Raw genomic sequence first — 15,464 nt, 5'->3', positions numbered from 1 at the left:
ATGTGCAGTCAAAAGGACGTGAAAGGTCTAACTCAATAATTGGTCTCAGCAGTACGTTGCATCTCCAAGACCTCTCACTGGGAAATTGTCAATGTGTTTCCAATGGTATTTTGTGTCTATATTTTCTAATAAATATTCCTGGTAGATCAGATCTCAATTGCCAACAACACTGGACAGATTAACATTGTTTGCGTTGCCAAAGGTCCAGCACTTATTGAGAAGGATAACAGAAAGGTAGAGGACAAATAGTGGGCTAGCAATGTAACAATGCACTGTAAGGTGATTGTCTTGCTGTTATTTTCCCTTGCAGAGAGGATGTTGGGTTTCAGCTCCAGCAAAACTTAATCCACTTTGGAGTTGATTTACCTTCTTGGATTGTTTCCAACTGTGGATCAGTGAATGGGAATTTGTTTAGGTTAGCCAATAAACTTGTAATTTGGAGATTCGGCTTTTGATTCTGCATTTAGAACATTACAGCACAGTACAGGCCCTTCGGCCCTCGATGTTGTGCTGACCTGTCATAACGATCTCAAGCCCATCTAACCTACACTATTCCATGTACGTCCATAAGCTTGTCCAATGACGACTTAAATGTACCTAAAGTTGGCGAATCTACTACCGTTGCAGGCAAAGCATTCCATTCACTTACTACTCTCTGAGTAAAGAAACTACCTCTGACATCTGTCCTATATCTTTCACCCCTCAATTTAAAGCTATGCCCCCTTGTGCTCGCCGTCACCATCCTAGGAAAAAGGCTCTCCCTATCCACCCTGTCTAACCCTCTGATTATTTTACATGTTTCAATTAAGTCACCTCTCAACCTTCTTCTCTCTAATGAAAATAGCCTCAAGTCCCTCAGCCTTTCCTCGTAAGACCTTCCCTCCATACCAGGCAACATCCTAGTAAATCTCCTCTGCACCCTTTCCAAAGCTTCCACATCCTCCTTATAATGCGGTGACCAGAACTGTACACAATACTCCAAGTGTGGCCGCACCCGAGTTTTGTACAGCTTCACCATAACCTCTTGGTTCCGGAACTCGATCCCTCTATTAATAAAAGCTAAAACACTGTATGCCTTCTTAACAGCCCTGTCAACCTGGGTGGCAACTTTCAAGGATCTGTGTAGCCATTGATGTCTTCATCAAGAGTCAAGGTGAACATGGTTTCAGTGCAGAGTCTATTTCTGTTCCCTGGGTTTAAGCGTTCTGTTCAATTGTACTTATAATAGCCATTAACTTAAGTCTGTGGTTTTGTAATATTTGCTAGCCTGTCAAGAGTAACAACTCTAACCTGGCTGGTGAGAAGTTGAAATAATTTAAACTGGGATGTGCTATATTTAAAGTGGCGACTAAGACACAGAACTGGCACGGAGCGAACACAATAGTGGGCTGTATCCTGTCACATTTGATCTCTGAGATTTTGATATAGACATTGATCATAAAGAGAGAGATTTTGAGAATATGCAGGTGTGATGGCCAGGCTAAGGTCTCTCAGAGTCTTCGGCCTCTTCAGTTAGATATGACTAATGTACCTTCACAACAACAACTTGTTCTTTAACATAATAAAATATCACAAGGTGCTTCACAGGAGAGTGACCAAATAAAATTTTGATACTGAGTCAAACCAGATGATACTAGAACATTTGATCAAAATGTTGGTTAAGAGTTGATTAAAAAGCAGCTTAAAGGAGGGGAGAGATTAAAGCATCAGAAGAGTTTAAGGAGGGAATTCCAGAGCTTTGGGCCTAGGGAGCTGAAGGCACAGCCACTAAAATCAGGGATAAGCTGCACCTTCATTTCCCATAATACCCTTACTAATAAAAATCCTTTGATCTATGCTTTGCAAAGTTTAGTTAATGCCCATCTACATTTTGGGAAGAAAGTTCCAGCTTTTAAATACGTTTTGTATCTTGTCCCTGAAATGGCAATGAAATTGAGTGCAAAATGCCCCATGAGATAGGAGTGTTAAATGAGCACCCGCTACTTTCTCTGATTTCCGTCCATCTTCAGTTGTACTTAGATGCATTTTTTTCTGTGCAGGAATTTGTGGTGATCACACTTTGTAAGTCAATTCTGAACAAATAACAGCAAATTATTTTTTCCCTGTTTAGGTGAAGAAACAGGTCTCAGTTTTATAGCTTGTGTTTTGTGTAGACATGTTCAGCATAGAGGGAGATAATTTGACCTGTTATGTCTTCACTGGCTCTTTTAAAGAGCTATTCAATTAGAAGCATTGAAACAGGAATAGGCCATTCAGTATGTTTAAAATGATCATGGCTGATAAAATACTTCAATTCCTTTTATCCACATTATCCACATAACACTTTATGCTGCTAATAATCTCTACTTTAAAAATAATCAAAGAATGAGCATCCACAGTCCTTTGGAGAAGAGAATTCAAAAGAATCACAACCCTTTGAGTAGAATAATTTCTCCTCATTTCAGTTCTAAATGGCATCTTCCATATTTTTAAACTGTGCCCCCTAGACCCTCCAACCAGGAGGAACATCTTAGCTGTATCTACCCTGCCTATCTCTTTAAGTATTCTATAGGTTTCAATGAGATCACCTCTCATACCTTGGAACTCAGGGAATACAGGCCCAGTTTGTCCAATCCTGCTTCATAGGACATTTGTGCCATCCTGGGAGCAAGACTGGTGAACCTACATTGCACTTTGTTTCTATGACAATAATATCTTTTGAGGTAAGGAGACAAAACACCATACGGAACCCTAGTTGCAATATGACCAAGCTTCTGCACAACTGGAACAAGAATTCACTACTACAGTGTTTAAATCCTCTTGTGATAAAGACTACCGTGTCATTAGCTTTCTTCAAAACATTTTGCATCTTTTGGTGGCTTGTTAACCAGGATACCTACATCCTTTTATACTTTTATATTTTCCAACCTCTTACATTTTACATATTTTCCGCATGTCCGTTCCTCTTTCCAAACTGGATAATCTCACATTTTTCCACATTATTCCGTTTGCCATGTTTTTCCCACTCACTAAGTCTCTCCAAATGCTCCAGAAACTAATTCACATCCTCCTCTTCATGTATTCCCACGTAGCTTTGTATAATCCACAAAAAGTTGGAAGTATTCCATTTGGTCCCCACCTCAAAATCATTGATATATTGTGAACTGTATTGATCCTTGCGCTACCCCGCTGATCACAGCCTGTCAGCAAGAGAATGATCTGTTTCCTACTCAGTTTTCTGCCTGTTAGCTGATACCTAACCAATGCCAATACATTCCCTCTTATCTCATTTATACCTCCTACCTTCTTAAATCATCTTATTCAAGTGTAACACATTTGTTTCAGATTGAGCTACCTCAATTTCAAACATGAAGTAAATTTCTATCTTAGAGTAGTCACAGTTAATTTTGCTTTCAAATTCTTTTCTGACACCCTTTCTGGCACTTATCCTGTTTCCTTTTTGAAAATTACTTCCTCTGCCCTTTCAAATAGCTTGTAGGAAATTATTTTAATCAGAAACTCTTACTCGAGGTACCTGAAGGGAAAATTTATGTTCGGTTTCTGATTTTTATTCATTCATGGGATGAAGGATGTCACTGGCTAGGCCAACATTTATTGCTCAGAAGGCACTTAAGAGTCAACCACACTGCTGTGGGTCTGGAGCCACGTGTAGACCTGACCAGGTAAGGATGGCAGTTTGCCTCGCTAAAGGACATTAGTGAACCAGATGGGATTTTTCAATAATTGTGAACCCATTGAGGATTATCATTACACTCTTAATTCCAGAATTTTATTGGATTCAAATTCTACCATCTGCCATGGCAGGCCTTGAACCCACATCCCCAAAACATCACCTGGGTCTCTAGATTAACAGTACAGCGATGATGCTACTGGAACCTCCCCACCATGGTTTATGAATGTGAAATAGCACTTTTCTTTAAAGCTTCTTGATGTTTAATACTGAGTTCAGTGAGCCTGAGAACCTCCCAGAGTGGGTCCCTTACTAAACTTTCTGGAAAGATTCTGATTTTGTCTTCATTCTTTGTTGTGTGCTTTCAGCTAATGGGGCTGTTTATTTGCTCATTATTTAAGATCTAATACCAACATAGGAAGAGGAGGAAATCATTGAGCCTCTCCAGTCTGTTCTGATATTCATTTGTGTCACCATTAACTTCACCAAACCACCTTGGATTGCGAACCTTTAGTATGTTTACTCGTGAAAAATCTTTCATTGCAGTTTAGAAAGTTTCCATTTCATGCTCAGCTTCAAAAGCATTTTGGGGGAAAGTGTCCTGAATTTGCACCACCTTTTCAGGACGTAGGATAGATGATACACTGCCCTTGAAGAGGTTAATTCAATATTAATACATGGAAACATTATTTTAGCATGTTGGGGAATCTATAGGGCAGATATGCTCAGGAGACAGTGTAAGCAGTTAAGTGTTGATTAATTTAAATGCAAATTAGAGAGATTTCTCCCAGAAGATACTACTTAAGTCTCCAGTACATGAGTAATTTGAGACATGACAGGTGGTGAGTGGAGCATGCTTGAAAGAGGACTAAGTGATTTTGGACCTATGGTTTCAAGAGCTCTACCACTGTGTGTTTTCCTGGGATGGGCCCTAGTCTGGCTGTGTCTAGCTGTTTCAGTGTACAAGTCTGTATTAGCTGGAGTGGGATATGAGAAATAGCTAGAACATTCATGATGCGTCTCTAGTTGTGACTTTACTGATTCATAGAGCTCCCAAGAAGATAAATCAGCAACAAATCAGAATCACAACGAATTTGTCTAACTGACGCATCATCTGCAATCCAACCAAAAGTTTTGTAATTTTTCAGGCCAATTCCAATTAAATGAAAATGAAGCAGAAATTATAACGAAGGGAATTGTACTCGCTCAACTGCAGAGATTCTCCTCCCCCTGTTTCTATTTTGTGTTCATTGTGAGTCAACTTCATGTCTGATTTCTACAGAAATTTTATTTAATGGGCAGTAATATTTGGACAGTTCAACATAGCAAAAAACCTTCTGAGTGCTTAGGTTGCAGTTTAACATAGAACCTCTGAGTGGAGTGAAACAGAGAAGCAAGGAGACTTCCAGAGGCTAGCCATATCAATCTTCTTGTCTCCCTTTTTCACTGTAAAGTTACTCTCCAAATTTCTGTCGAAAGAGCAGAAAAATTACTTGCAGTTATACTAAAGAAATAATTATTAAAACCCAAAGGCAACCAGAAAGAATCCAAGCCAAACCAAGAAAATAGTGAACTGATACAGTGTATAGGTTATATCGAGACTCATGAAGGAATTGATAAGATTGTGAAACCAACCCATCTAGTTTTTCAATTTGGACTGCTAATACAGTGTTAAGTTCTTCTGACTTTATTTTCTCTTTTTTCATGAGATTTCTGTTTTCTCTGTATATTTTTCTTTGTGTGTCTGTGTGCATGTGGGAATTTTAAAGAGGGTAAAGTTGAAGACACACAAATTAGAAATCTTGTCCTTTTACAGTTTTTTGATAAAGGTAAGTGTTACAATAAATTGAGTTTTTATTATTGTTAATGAAGACTCTGGTGAGGTTTCCTTTTATCCTGGGTGGCAATCAATCAGAGACAAATTGGGATTTTGGGTAGTTTCATTAAATATTCACATCTGTGGTGACTTTTAATAGTGGAACTTGATTTCCAGTGCACTGCCCAATGAGTAGTGATGTAGTACTCAAAAAAAGGAATAGATTCCACCTTAGTAACTTAACAAACAGACAGTCATTTGGCATCATGCTATAGACAGATTGTTTGCTTGTATAACTGTGAACTTGTAAAAGTGAATTCATTGACCACTAAGGGTTTATATTATCCTGAGACTGAGAGAAACAATTCTGTAAATGCACGGTCGCTTCTTCCTTGGTGCTTGTTATGTAAAGGAACGTCTGTCGTCTTTGAAGTTGGATGGCCAAGCAGTCTGGACATCAAGGGCCTTAGTACCTCTCTGTAAACCCATGTGTCTGCTGTAGTTTCACAGATGTCACTGTTTTAGAGTAATACAATATTACTACAGAGAAAGAGGGCCTTCAGCCCTTTGGGTCTATGCTGGCAGTCAGACACCCACCTACTCTAATGCCATTTTTCAGCATTTGGCCCATAGCCTTGGATGCTGTGGTGTTTCAAGTATTCATCTAAGTACTTTAAATGTTGTGATGCTTCCTGCCCTGACACCATTTCTGGCAATAAATTTCATATATTCAACACTCTCTGGTGAGTTCTTTTTTCCTAGATCCCCTCTAAACCTTTAGTCCATCATCATCATTGACCACTCCACTAAGGGAATTTTTTTTATCTTATCTGTGCCCCCATAATTTTGTTGACCTCAATCAGATCCTGCCTCAGGCTCCTCTGCTGTAAGGTAACCTAACTTATCCTTATGGATGAAATGTTCCAGACCCAGTCAATCTTCACTGCACTCTCTGCAGTGCAACCATACCGTTCCTTAGTGGAGAATTATGGAGATCAGAACTGTGCACAGTACTCCAGCTGTATTCTATCCGGTGTTATATCTATCCCCATCGTGACCTCCTTAAGAAACAAAAAAACCGAAAGAGCTGCAGATGCTGGAAATCTGAAACAAGAAAACAGAAATTGCTGGAAAATCTCAGTGCAGTTCTGAAGAAAGGTCACTGGGCCTGAAATGTTCATTCTGATTTCTCCCCACAGATGCTGCCAGACCTGCCAAGATTTCCAGCAATTTCAGTTTTTGGTTGTAGCCTTCTTACTCTTGTATTTAGTGAGATAACAAGGTGTAGAGCTGGATAAGCACAGCAGGCCAGGCAGCATCAGAGGAGCAGGAAAGCTCCTTTTTCTGAAGAAGGATCCAGACCCGAAACATCAACTTTCCTGCTCCTCTGATGCTGTCTGACCTGCTGTGCTCATCAGCTCTAGACCTGTTATCTCAGATTCTCCAGCATCAGCAGTTCCTACTATCTCTTTAGTGCCTTGGTCCATAACCAGTTGCTAGGTGTCCAGCATTGGGGCAAAGTCTCTTTGAGAGGATGGAAACTGGAGTGAGAAAATAATCAACAATTAGGGGTGCGGGCAGTGAAATGGAGATCATCTGTGATCTCATCATATGGTGGAGCAGGCTTGAGGGGCTGAATTGCTAACTCCTCCTAGTTCTTATGTAACTAAAACAAAAATCACTTGTTTTGTTCAATTGAAATGAATGAGCATTGTTCCAAGGAGGGCAGGTCTTATGAGGAAAGGTTGAGGGAGCTTGGGCTTTTTTCATTGGAGCAAAGAAGGATGAGAGGGACTTGTTAGAGGTGTACAAGATGATGAGAGGCATAGATCAAGTGGATAGTCAGAGACTGTTTCCCAGGGCCGAGATGACTGTTATGAGGGGGTATACTTTTAAGTTGATTGGAGGAAGGTATTGGGGAGATGAGGGGGTGTAATTTTAAGTTGATTGGAGGAAGGTATTGGGGAGATGTCAGAGGTGGGTTCTTGACACAGAGGGCTGGGTGTGTGGAATGGGCTGCCGGCGGTGGTAGTAGAGTCAGATACTTTAGAAACTTGTAAGCTACTCTTGCATAGGCACGTAGAGGATAGTAAAATGTAGGGTATGCAGGGTAGTTTGATCTTAGTAGGATAATAGATTTGCACAATGTTGTGGGCTGAATGGCTTGTACTGTGCTGCACTGTTCTGTGTTCTATGTTCTAAATTCTTTTTCACTGGTAAGATGGGGTCAAGCTGAAACACTTGAGGTTTTGGCCCATTCTGGAATGATCGCCTTTATTGAGAAAGTCCAGAACAAAGGAGCTTAACCTTAAAATTAGAGATGGGGTGATGACAGGATGCACTTCTTCACGCAAAATGTAATGAAAATCTGGAATTTGTTCCCTGCCCCCCACCGCCCCCAGAAAGCTGTTAAGGCTGTAAGTTAATGTAAGGTGTCAGCATTGGGATTAACAGATGGGATTGTTGAGTAAGGGTAATACAGCACTGGGGACGGAGGTGGGTAGATGGAGTTAAAGCTATAAATCAGTTCTGACCTAATTAAATGGCAGAACAGGTTTGAACTGGCCTCCTCATGCTCCTGTGCCCTGAAATGTGTTTGACACGTACGTACACTATACACAGGTTTTTCTTTAGCTGGATGAATTAAACCGTACACAAGCATTTTCATGCTGGGTCAGTTTTAGGTTGGAATTGGAAAAATGCAGGAGACTGTTGAATATTGGTCTTGACATGTATGGGTGAAAGGGGCTTGACAGATTCAGTGAATGAGCTGCCTGTATAGGTAGATTGCAGGCTAATGAGGCTTTTCTGATTTCCTCCCTCCCTACCCCCAGTTCCGTCTCAGCCCCACCCTTTAGGGCCTGACTGGCATTCAGATGTGGACCCAGCTCCTTTTGAATTTCAGATTTTATCTGACTACTGATCCCCATGGCAACCGGAGACGAAAACGGCTAAATCAAGGTTTACAAGGAACACAGCCTCGCACATTTTGTTTTGCTAACAAAATTGGCAAAGTGAAATCAGTGTGTGAGGGCCAGCTGTTCAAGCTGACTCCTGCAGTGACAGTGGGGGAAGGGATTTTCGATTCGTGTCAGACACTCAGTATAACCTTGTTGGCTCCTAGTAGTTTGTTTTGTGCAGAGGTGTAGGTGTAAAGTGTGTGTGAGGCAATTTAGGAGATCAGCTCATACTGAACATCTATAAAATACCTTTCACAGCGTTAATTATCAACAAAGTTCGATACCGATCCACATGAGTCATTAGGGCAGGCTTCCAAAAACTTTGCCAAAGTTTTAAGGAGTGTCTCAAGGGTAGAGAGTTGGGGATGTGTGAAATCAGAGGCTTCAGCAGGGAATTTCAGGGTTTAGAGGCCAGACAGTTGCAGACATGGCCATCATTGGTTGAGTGTTGGAAATCTAGATGGGCAAGGGATCCAAAATTGGAGGTGTGTGGTAATCCCCAAGAATTGTTTGGCTGTAGCAGGTTTTCAGTGAATAGGGACAGGTGAGTGAGGTCATGAGGGAATTTAAATAAATGCATAAGGAGCTGCCTGACCATTATATACCAGGGAGCATGGGGATGGTGGAATCAGAGTCTCTAGAGTATGGAAGCAGGCCATTTGGCCCGTCGATACCATACTGACCCCCTGAAGACCATCCAGATCCCCCCCCTCCCCTGCGCCATCCTAGTCTTGTAACCCAGCAATTCTGCATAGCTTGCACTACTCTCGACACAATGGGTGATTTAGCATGGCCATTCCAGTTAACATCTACATCTTTAGACAGTGGGACAAAACTGGAGCATCTGGAGGGGAAAAAAAAGCAGGCACCGGAGAAACTCCACACAGTTGCCCAAGGTTGGAATCGAACCCAGGTGCTTGGCACTGTGAGACAGCAGTGCTAACCACTGAACTACCATGCCACCCAGATGTATTGGAGCTAGTGTAAACTAGGGTATGGAAAACAGGGATTTGGATATACTCAAGTTTACATGGGTTGAATGTGGGAGACTGGCCAGGAATACACTAGAAATAGCCAAAGCTTGAATAGGATTTCAGCAACAGATGGGTTCTGAGGCAGGGACAGAGATGGTTTTTACAAAGTATTTACTGCACCGAAGCAGGAAGTCAATGCTGATGGTGAATGATGTTCTCAGCCATGGATAGGAAGTGAGTTCAGAGTATCGTCAAAACAACAATAGTTCAGAAATGACTCTGAATATAACCCTTATGACATGCACAAGTCAGGACTTACAGAGTACAATGGAACCTTACTCTGCTCTGACCTAAATTACAACTGTGTCCAAATTTTCTGCACTTTTTTTATAAACTGTGAAATAGCAGAAATAAATGCCGCCCAGTTAGCAGCCGTGTTAGTGTGAAATGTGGTTGTGGAATTTTGGTGGGCATTCTGCTTATTCCCACTGTTCAATACCTCAATTTATTCTGCAAAGTGGATGTTCCTGCATTTGGGGTCTGCTACAAAAGGCATGAGTCATTCACCGTATCCATGAATCACTTCAAGAAATCTACCCTGCCTCCACACCGACTCAATCCCTCCAACACAAATTCCAATCCACCTCTATCTCAATTCACTTGAGCCCAATCTCACTTCTGACCCATCTTCACACTAACTCATTGGCTCCTCCAGTTTTAATCTCAATCCATCTCCATCCCAGCCCAACCAATCCTAACTCTGCTGTTGCCCCCAACCTCATATCCCATCTCATCGCAACTTAATGCCACCTACTTAACCTACTCAACACACTGTCCTCAACCCACCCTACTGCCCCTCCCCTCACCATGTTAAGCAATCTTTGCTGTCATAGTCCTTATTTACCAGATGAATTGACGCATTTTGCTCAATCGAAACTTATGGACTGAAGAGAGCTTGGAGATTTTTAGAATTCCTTTCCAGGAAAAAGGAGATTCTGGGAACGCCTGACTTATTGTCTGTCCACAGGGGTCATTGTGAACCTTACTGAACAGTGAAAGTCAATGGGTTAGCAGCAGCTTCCAGGATCTTGAATTGGCATTGATGATGATGGAATAATGGTAAAGGTCCCAGTGAGATGAAAACTTGGAGGTATTGGTGGTCCCTGACATTGCTGCTTTTGCCCTTTTGGCAGTGGAGTATGTGGGGAAGGTGCTAAATAATTTGGTTAGTTGTTGCGTTTTTAGACAATGTGATATAGCCATAGTATGCTGATGGGGATGGGCTAGAGAGTGAATTCCACGACACTGATCAATATGATCAACATGATGTGGCTACGGTACTTGCTGTAGAAGCTTAAGAAGTGGGAGTCAGTATCCTTTACATGGAGCCAACTGTTCAGGGATCAGAATCAAAGATTAATACAATATTATTTCTCTTCTTGGATTGCAAAGCTGGGAAAATGACAAAGCATCCACTGTGGTCACTTGGAAACTATTGCTTCTGTTCTGTACAACTAATTAATTTGTTGTTTCCTATAGACATTGGTGTTGGAAGTGACTCAGTATGTGCCCGCCACCAATCCCATCATATCAAGTCAGTTGATTCCTTGGCTGGATCACATTTATCACTTGGAAGAACGTCTAAAAACCTTCCGGGAAAGTACCGAAGTTTGGTGAGTGAGTTTTGGACCTCAGAAAAGGTAGAATAGAATTTCAAGATGAGGAAATGACAAAAGTAGAATGAGAAGACTCTCACAGACTGATCTTTCGATGGGAGGGATTGTTCCAAGAAGAATTGTACCCATAATTAAAAGAGTCATTACCTAATGGGTGAAGCTTTGTGAAATACTCTCCATTGGCCCACACGTTATCCAAAGCTTTTCAGCGGAGAATTCAAATGAATAGATTTTCGACAGGTACTCGATAGTGCACATTTCTAAAACCAGGAATCTATTAGAAAAATGAGATGCTCAGGCATCCTTGAGCTCTAAGATCTTATTCTTTGTTTTGCTCTTAATTACTCACTTTGTGTTTTTAGCCTTTTGTTAACACTTAATAAGGCACCTTGACTTTATTCTTCAAGATGATGTTGATTTGTTTAAGCTGAGAACATCCCTGCTATTCTCCCCATGTGGCCCTAATAGCTGTAGGCTCTCATTCTAGTAAGTCTCCTCTGTATCATATCGAAGATTGGCACAGAATTGGAGACGCTCCTCCAGCTGAGATATAACCAGTGATTTACAGAGGCTGACTTTTTTTTACACAGAATGAATTCTTCTTCCAAATTCAATTTCATTAACTATTTCTTTCTTTCTTTAAGGACATGACTGATAACAGCAACCATCACATGATTGTGAAAGCAAAATTCAACTTTTATCAGACCAATGAGGATGAACTCTGCTTTACCAAGGGCGACGTTATCCATGTGACCAGAATTGAGGAAGGGGGCTGGTGGGAGGGGACATTAAATGGCAAAAATGGTTGGTTCCCCAGCAATTACGTGAGGGAAATAAAGCCTAATGGTAAGTAGCCAAGTTAAATGATAAGTAAGTCTGAAGTATTCAAGTACCTCCAAAGGGGACAAAGTTTTGTTTTCTTTCTCTACATGGACCCTGCTGACTGAGCTTGCAACTAAACTGTTCTGAGGAGATGTTTGCATCAGTTTCAATGTTAAATGTTGATTTAAGAAAGTGTGTACAAAGTAGTGAAAAAAGGAAATTTGCGTACAGAGGAGATTTTTAAAAAATGATCAAGGCAGGAATAAATGGTGCTCAATTTCATTAAAATTACGCAAACTATTGATAGTAGGTTGCAAAAGGCACGTCACATCACCAGCTACCCTGAGAAGATCATGCTGGACTTCCTTAAATCATTGACGGTGGCTTAATGTAACTGATGGATTTCTGGTCTGCTTTAGAGAAAAGTTAATTATCAACCACATTGATGTAGGGAGGTTGAAATCACTGTACAGAGGCCAGTATTCCCTCACCAAGTCATCCTTTATTTACATGGGCTGTGATCAGCCGGCTCAAAGCCAGTCCCTCGACTGAGGAGCGTTTCTGAATTTCCTGTTTATGCCTGTCAGCCAGGGCTCCCTGATTGGTCCATGTTAACAGCTTCGATCAGGGAACACATAGTCAATAAGATCCACCTGGCTGTGGTTCCAATCACGACAGAGGGGTAATACATAGACTCAGACTGGATAAGGATGGCACCTTCCCTTCCCTTGAGGGGCGTTAGCAAATTTATTCAGTCTTTAACAGAATATGACAACTTTGTAGTCACTTCTATTGAGACAGTTTGTTTATTGTAGATTTTTACACTGAGCGCTGAACTTTCCGTGATGTTGCCTTTGGATGAACCGTGAATCTGCGGTCCCCTGTATCTTCTCAAGTGGACATAAAAGGTCCCTTGGTATGATTTGAGGAAGTGCAGGGGACAGTTCCTGGGTATCCTGACCCAGTATTTATTTTTCTTTCTCGTTGTGGGAGCTTTCTGTGTACAAATTTACTGCTGCATTTCCTGCATTACAAGACTGACTACACTTCAAAAAAGACTTCATTCTATAAAGCATTTTGGGATTTCCCCAGGTCATGAAATGCATCTTTGTTTTCTACATTAATAGCACTGTCCTGTTTACATGTGCAATCACAAATACTTCTGACTCAGTGTTGGGGAATTAAGTTTTCAATTCAAACTGTTCCACTTTGAATTCTATTCGCTATATCAAATCCATTAATTATTTTAAATAGCCCAGTTAGATCACATGTTAATCTTCTGAACTCAAGGGATTGCAAAGTTAATCGATGCAATTTGTCGAAAGAACATATGAAATCAGAACAAGAATAGGCTATTTGGCCCTTCAAGCCTGCTTCATCCTTCCGCATGATCTGTCTGAGGCCTTAACTCCTCACTATTTCAAAAATTCTACCTATCTCCTGCCAGTGATATAATTTGTGCGTCTCAGTGGAAAATTCCTGAGATTTCAGTACCTACTGAGAGAAGAAATTATTTTGCATCTCTGATTTAATTGAATGCCCTCTGTTCTCTAACTATGTTCCCGAGTTCAAGAATCTCCCAATATGGAAACATTTTCTCAACATTTATCCTCTCAAACTGCTTAAAACCTTGTATGCTTCAATAAGATCACCCCTGATTCTTCTAAACTGGATTGAATAAAGGTCTACATGTTTAGCTGTTCTTGATATGTTCCAAGAATCAACCAAGTGACTCTCATTTGAAATTAGAACGTACTCATTCTTAAATACAGGGATGAAAATGCAAATAAATTCACAGAGGCCAGTGTCCCATCAACATCTCGCCCTTTATTTACACGTAGAGAATCTTTGACATTGATCTAGCTCCCTCAGAGCCAGCTTGTAGCGTGAACAGAACCTCTAACACCCCTGTTCTTATCTGTCTGCCAGCGCTTCCTGATTAGACCAGATTAACAGCCTCAATCAGCGAACTCATGTTGTATGAGGTCCACCTGGCTAACTTCTTTACAATCGCTACAAAAACTGAAGCCTCGGGTGTAATCTTGCCAGTACTCTGTACGGTGTAACATGACATTGCTGTTTTTTTTTCACTTCCAAACCCAAGCAATAAAGACCAAAATTCCATTTACTTTCTGAATTTCTTGTTTCACCTGTATGCTCATGTTTTGTTTATCAAATACAGGAACATCAACGTCCCTCTGTGCTATACATTTTGGAGTCTTTCTCCATTTAAATAATAGTCTGCCTTTTGATTCTTCCTGCCAAAGTGCATAACCTCACATTTTCCTAAGTTAACCTCTATTTACCAAGGTTTTTCCCACTTATTAAACTGTCAGTATTCCCTTGCAAATTCCTTATGTTCTCATCACACCATGTCCACTTATCTGTTCTTGTATTGTCAGCAAATTTGGATACGTGTTACTCTGCATCCTCCTCCATGTCATTAATGTGGATCGTAAATAATTGAGGACCTAAGGACTGATTGTTATGGAACTCCACTGGTCATGCCTTTCCAACCTGAAAATGACTCTAATCCTTTTTGTTATTCACTCATGGGATATGGGCATCACTAACTGGCCAGCATTAATTGCCCATCAGTTGTTGTTGTTAAGAAGGTACTGGTGAGCTGCCTTCTTAAATCCCTGCAATCCACCTGATATAGGTTGACCCACAATGTGTGAGGGAGGGAATTCCAGGATTTTGACCCCGCAGAAGTGAGGGAAAGGCATTTTCCAAGTCAGGATGGTGAATGGCTTAGAGGGGACCTTGCAGGTGGTGTCATTTCCACGTATCTACTGCCCTTGTCCTATGAGATGGAAGTTGTTGTGGGTTTGGAAGGTGCTTTCTAAGGCCATTTAGTGTATTTCTGCAATCCATCTTGTAGATACTCGGTGGCAGCAGGATAACTGTCTGTGGTGAGAGGAATGGATGTTAGTGGATGTGGTGACAATCAAATTGGTTACTTTGTCCCGGGTGGTGCCAAGCTTTTTAAATGTCGTTGAAGCTGCTGTTATCCAGATAAGTGGCGAGTATTCCATCATACTCCTGACTTGGGCCTTGTAGATGTGGACACGCGCTGCAGAGTCATGAGGTGAGTTAATTCCCACAGTATTCCTAGCCCCTGACCAGCTTTTATAACCACTGTGTTTATGCGATGAGTCCAAATGAGTTTCTGGTCAATGGTCACTCCAAGGATATTGATAGTGGGGGATTCAGTGATGGTAACACCATTGACTGTCAAGGGTTGGTGGTTAGCCTTTTTTATTGGTGATATTCATTGCATGGCATTTGTGTGATGTGATTTTTTTACTTGCCACTTGTCAGCCCAAGCCTGGATATTGTTCAGATCTTGTTGAGTTTGAACATGGACTGCTTCAGCGTCTGAGGAGTTGCGCATAGTGCTGAACATTGTGCAATCACTGGCGAACATCCCCACTTCTTTCTGTATGATGGAAGGAAGGTCATTCATGAAGCAGCTGAAGCTGGTTGGCCTAGGACACTATCCTTAGGAACTTGTGCAGAGATCTTGGACCTGAGATGATTGAC

General features: G+C 41.2%; 1 protein-coding gene across 5 annotated transcripts in view; it reads left to right on the top strand.

Annotated features, from left to right (window-relative positions):
- The window catches only part of LOC125453209 (rho guanine nucleotide exchange factor 7-like), a 123,403-nt gene that overhangs the window by 35,519 nt on the left and 72,420 nt on the right, over positions 1 to 15,464 (top strand). For all 5 annotated transcript variants that reach the window (XM_059646440.1, XM_059646439.1, XM_059646442.1 and 2 more), the window contains 2 exons: positions 10,960 to 11,093; positions 11,741 to 11,942. In XM_059646440.1, the coding sequence (XP_059502423.1) occupies positions 10,960 to 11,093; positions 11,741 to 11,942 (336 nt within the window). The remainder of the gene's footprint in view (positions 1 to 10,959; positions 11,094 to 11,740; positions 11,943 to 15,464) is intronic.

This window comes from Stegostoma tigrinum, chromosome 6 (assembly GCF_030684315.1).
Source record: "Stegostoma tigrinum isolate sSteTig4 chromosome 6, sSteTig4.hap1, whole genome shotgun sequence".
NCBI classification, from domain to species: Eukaryota; Metazoa; Chordata; class Chondrichthyes; order Orectolobiformes; family Stegostomatidae; genus Stegostoma; species Stegostoma tigrinum.
Note: the sequence above shows the minus strand (reverse complement) of the source record. Positions and strands in the feature narration are given on the sequence as shown.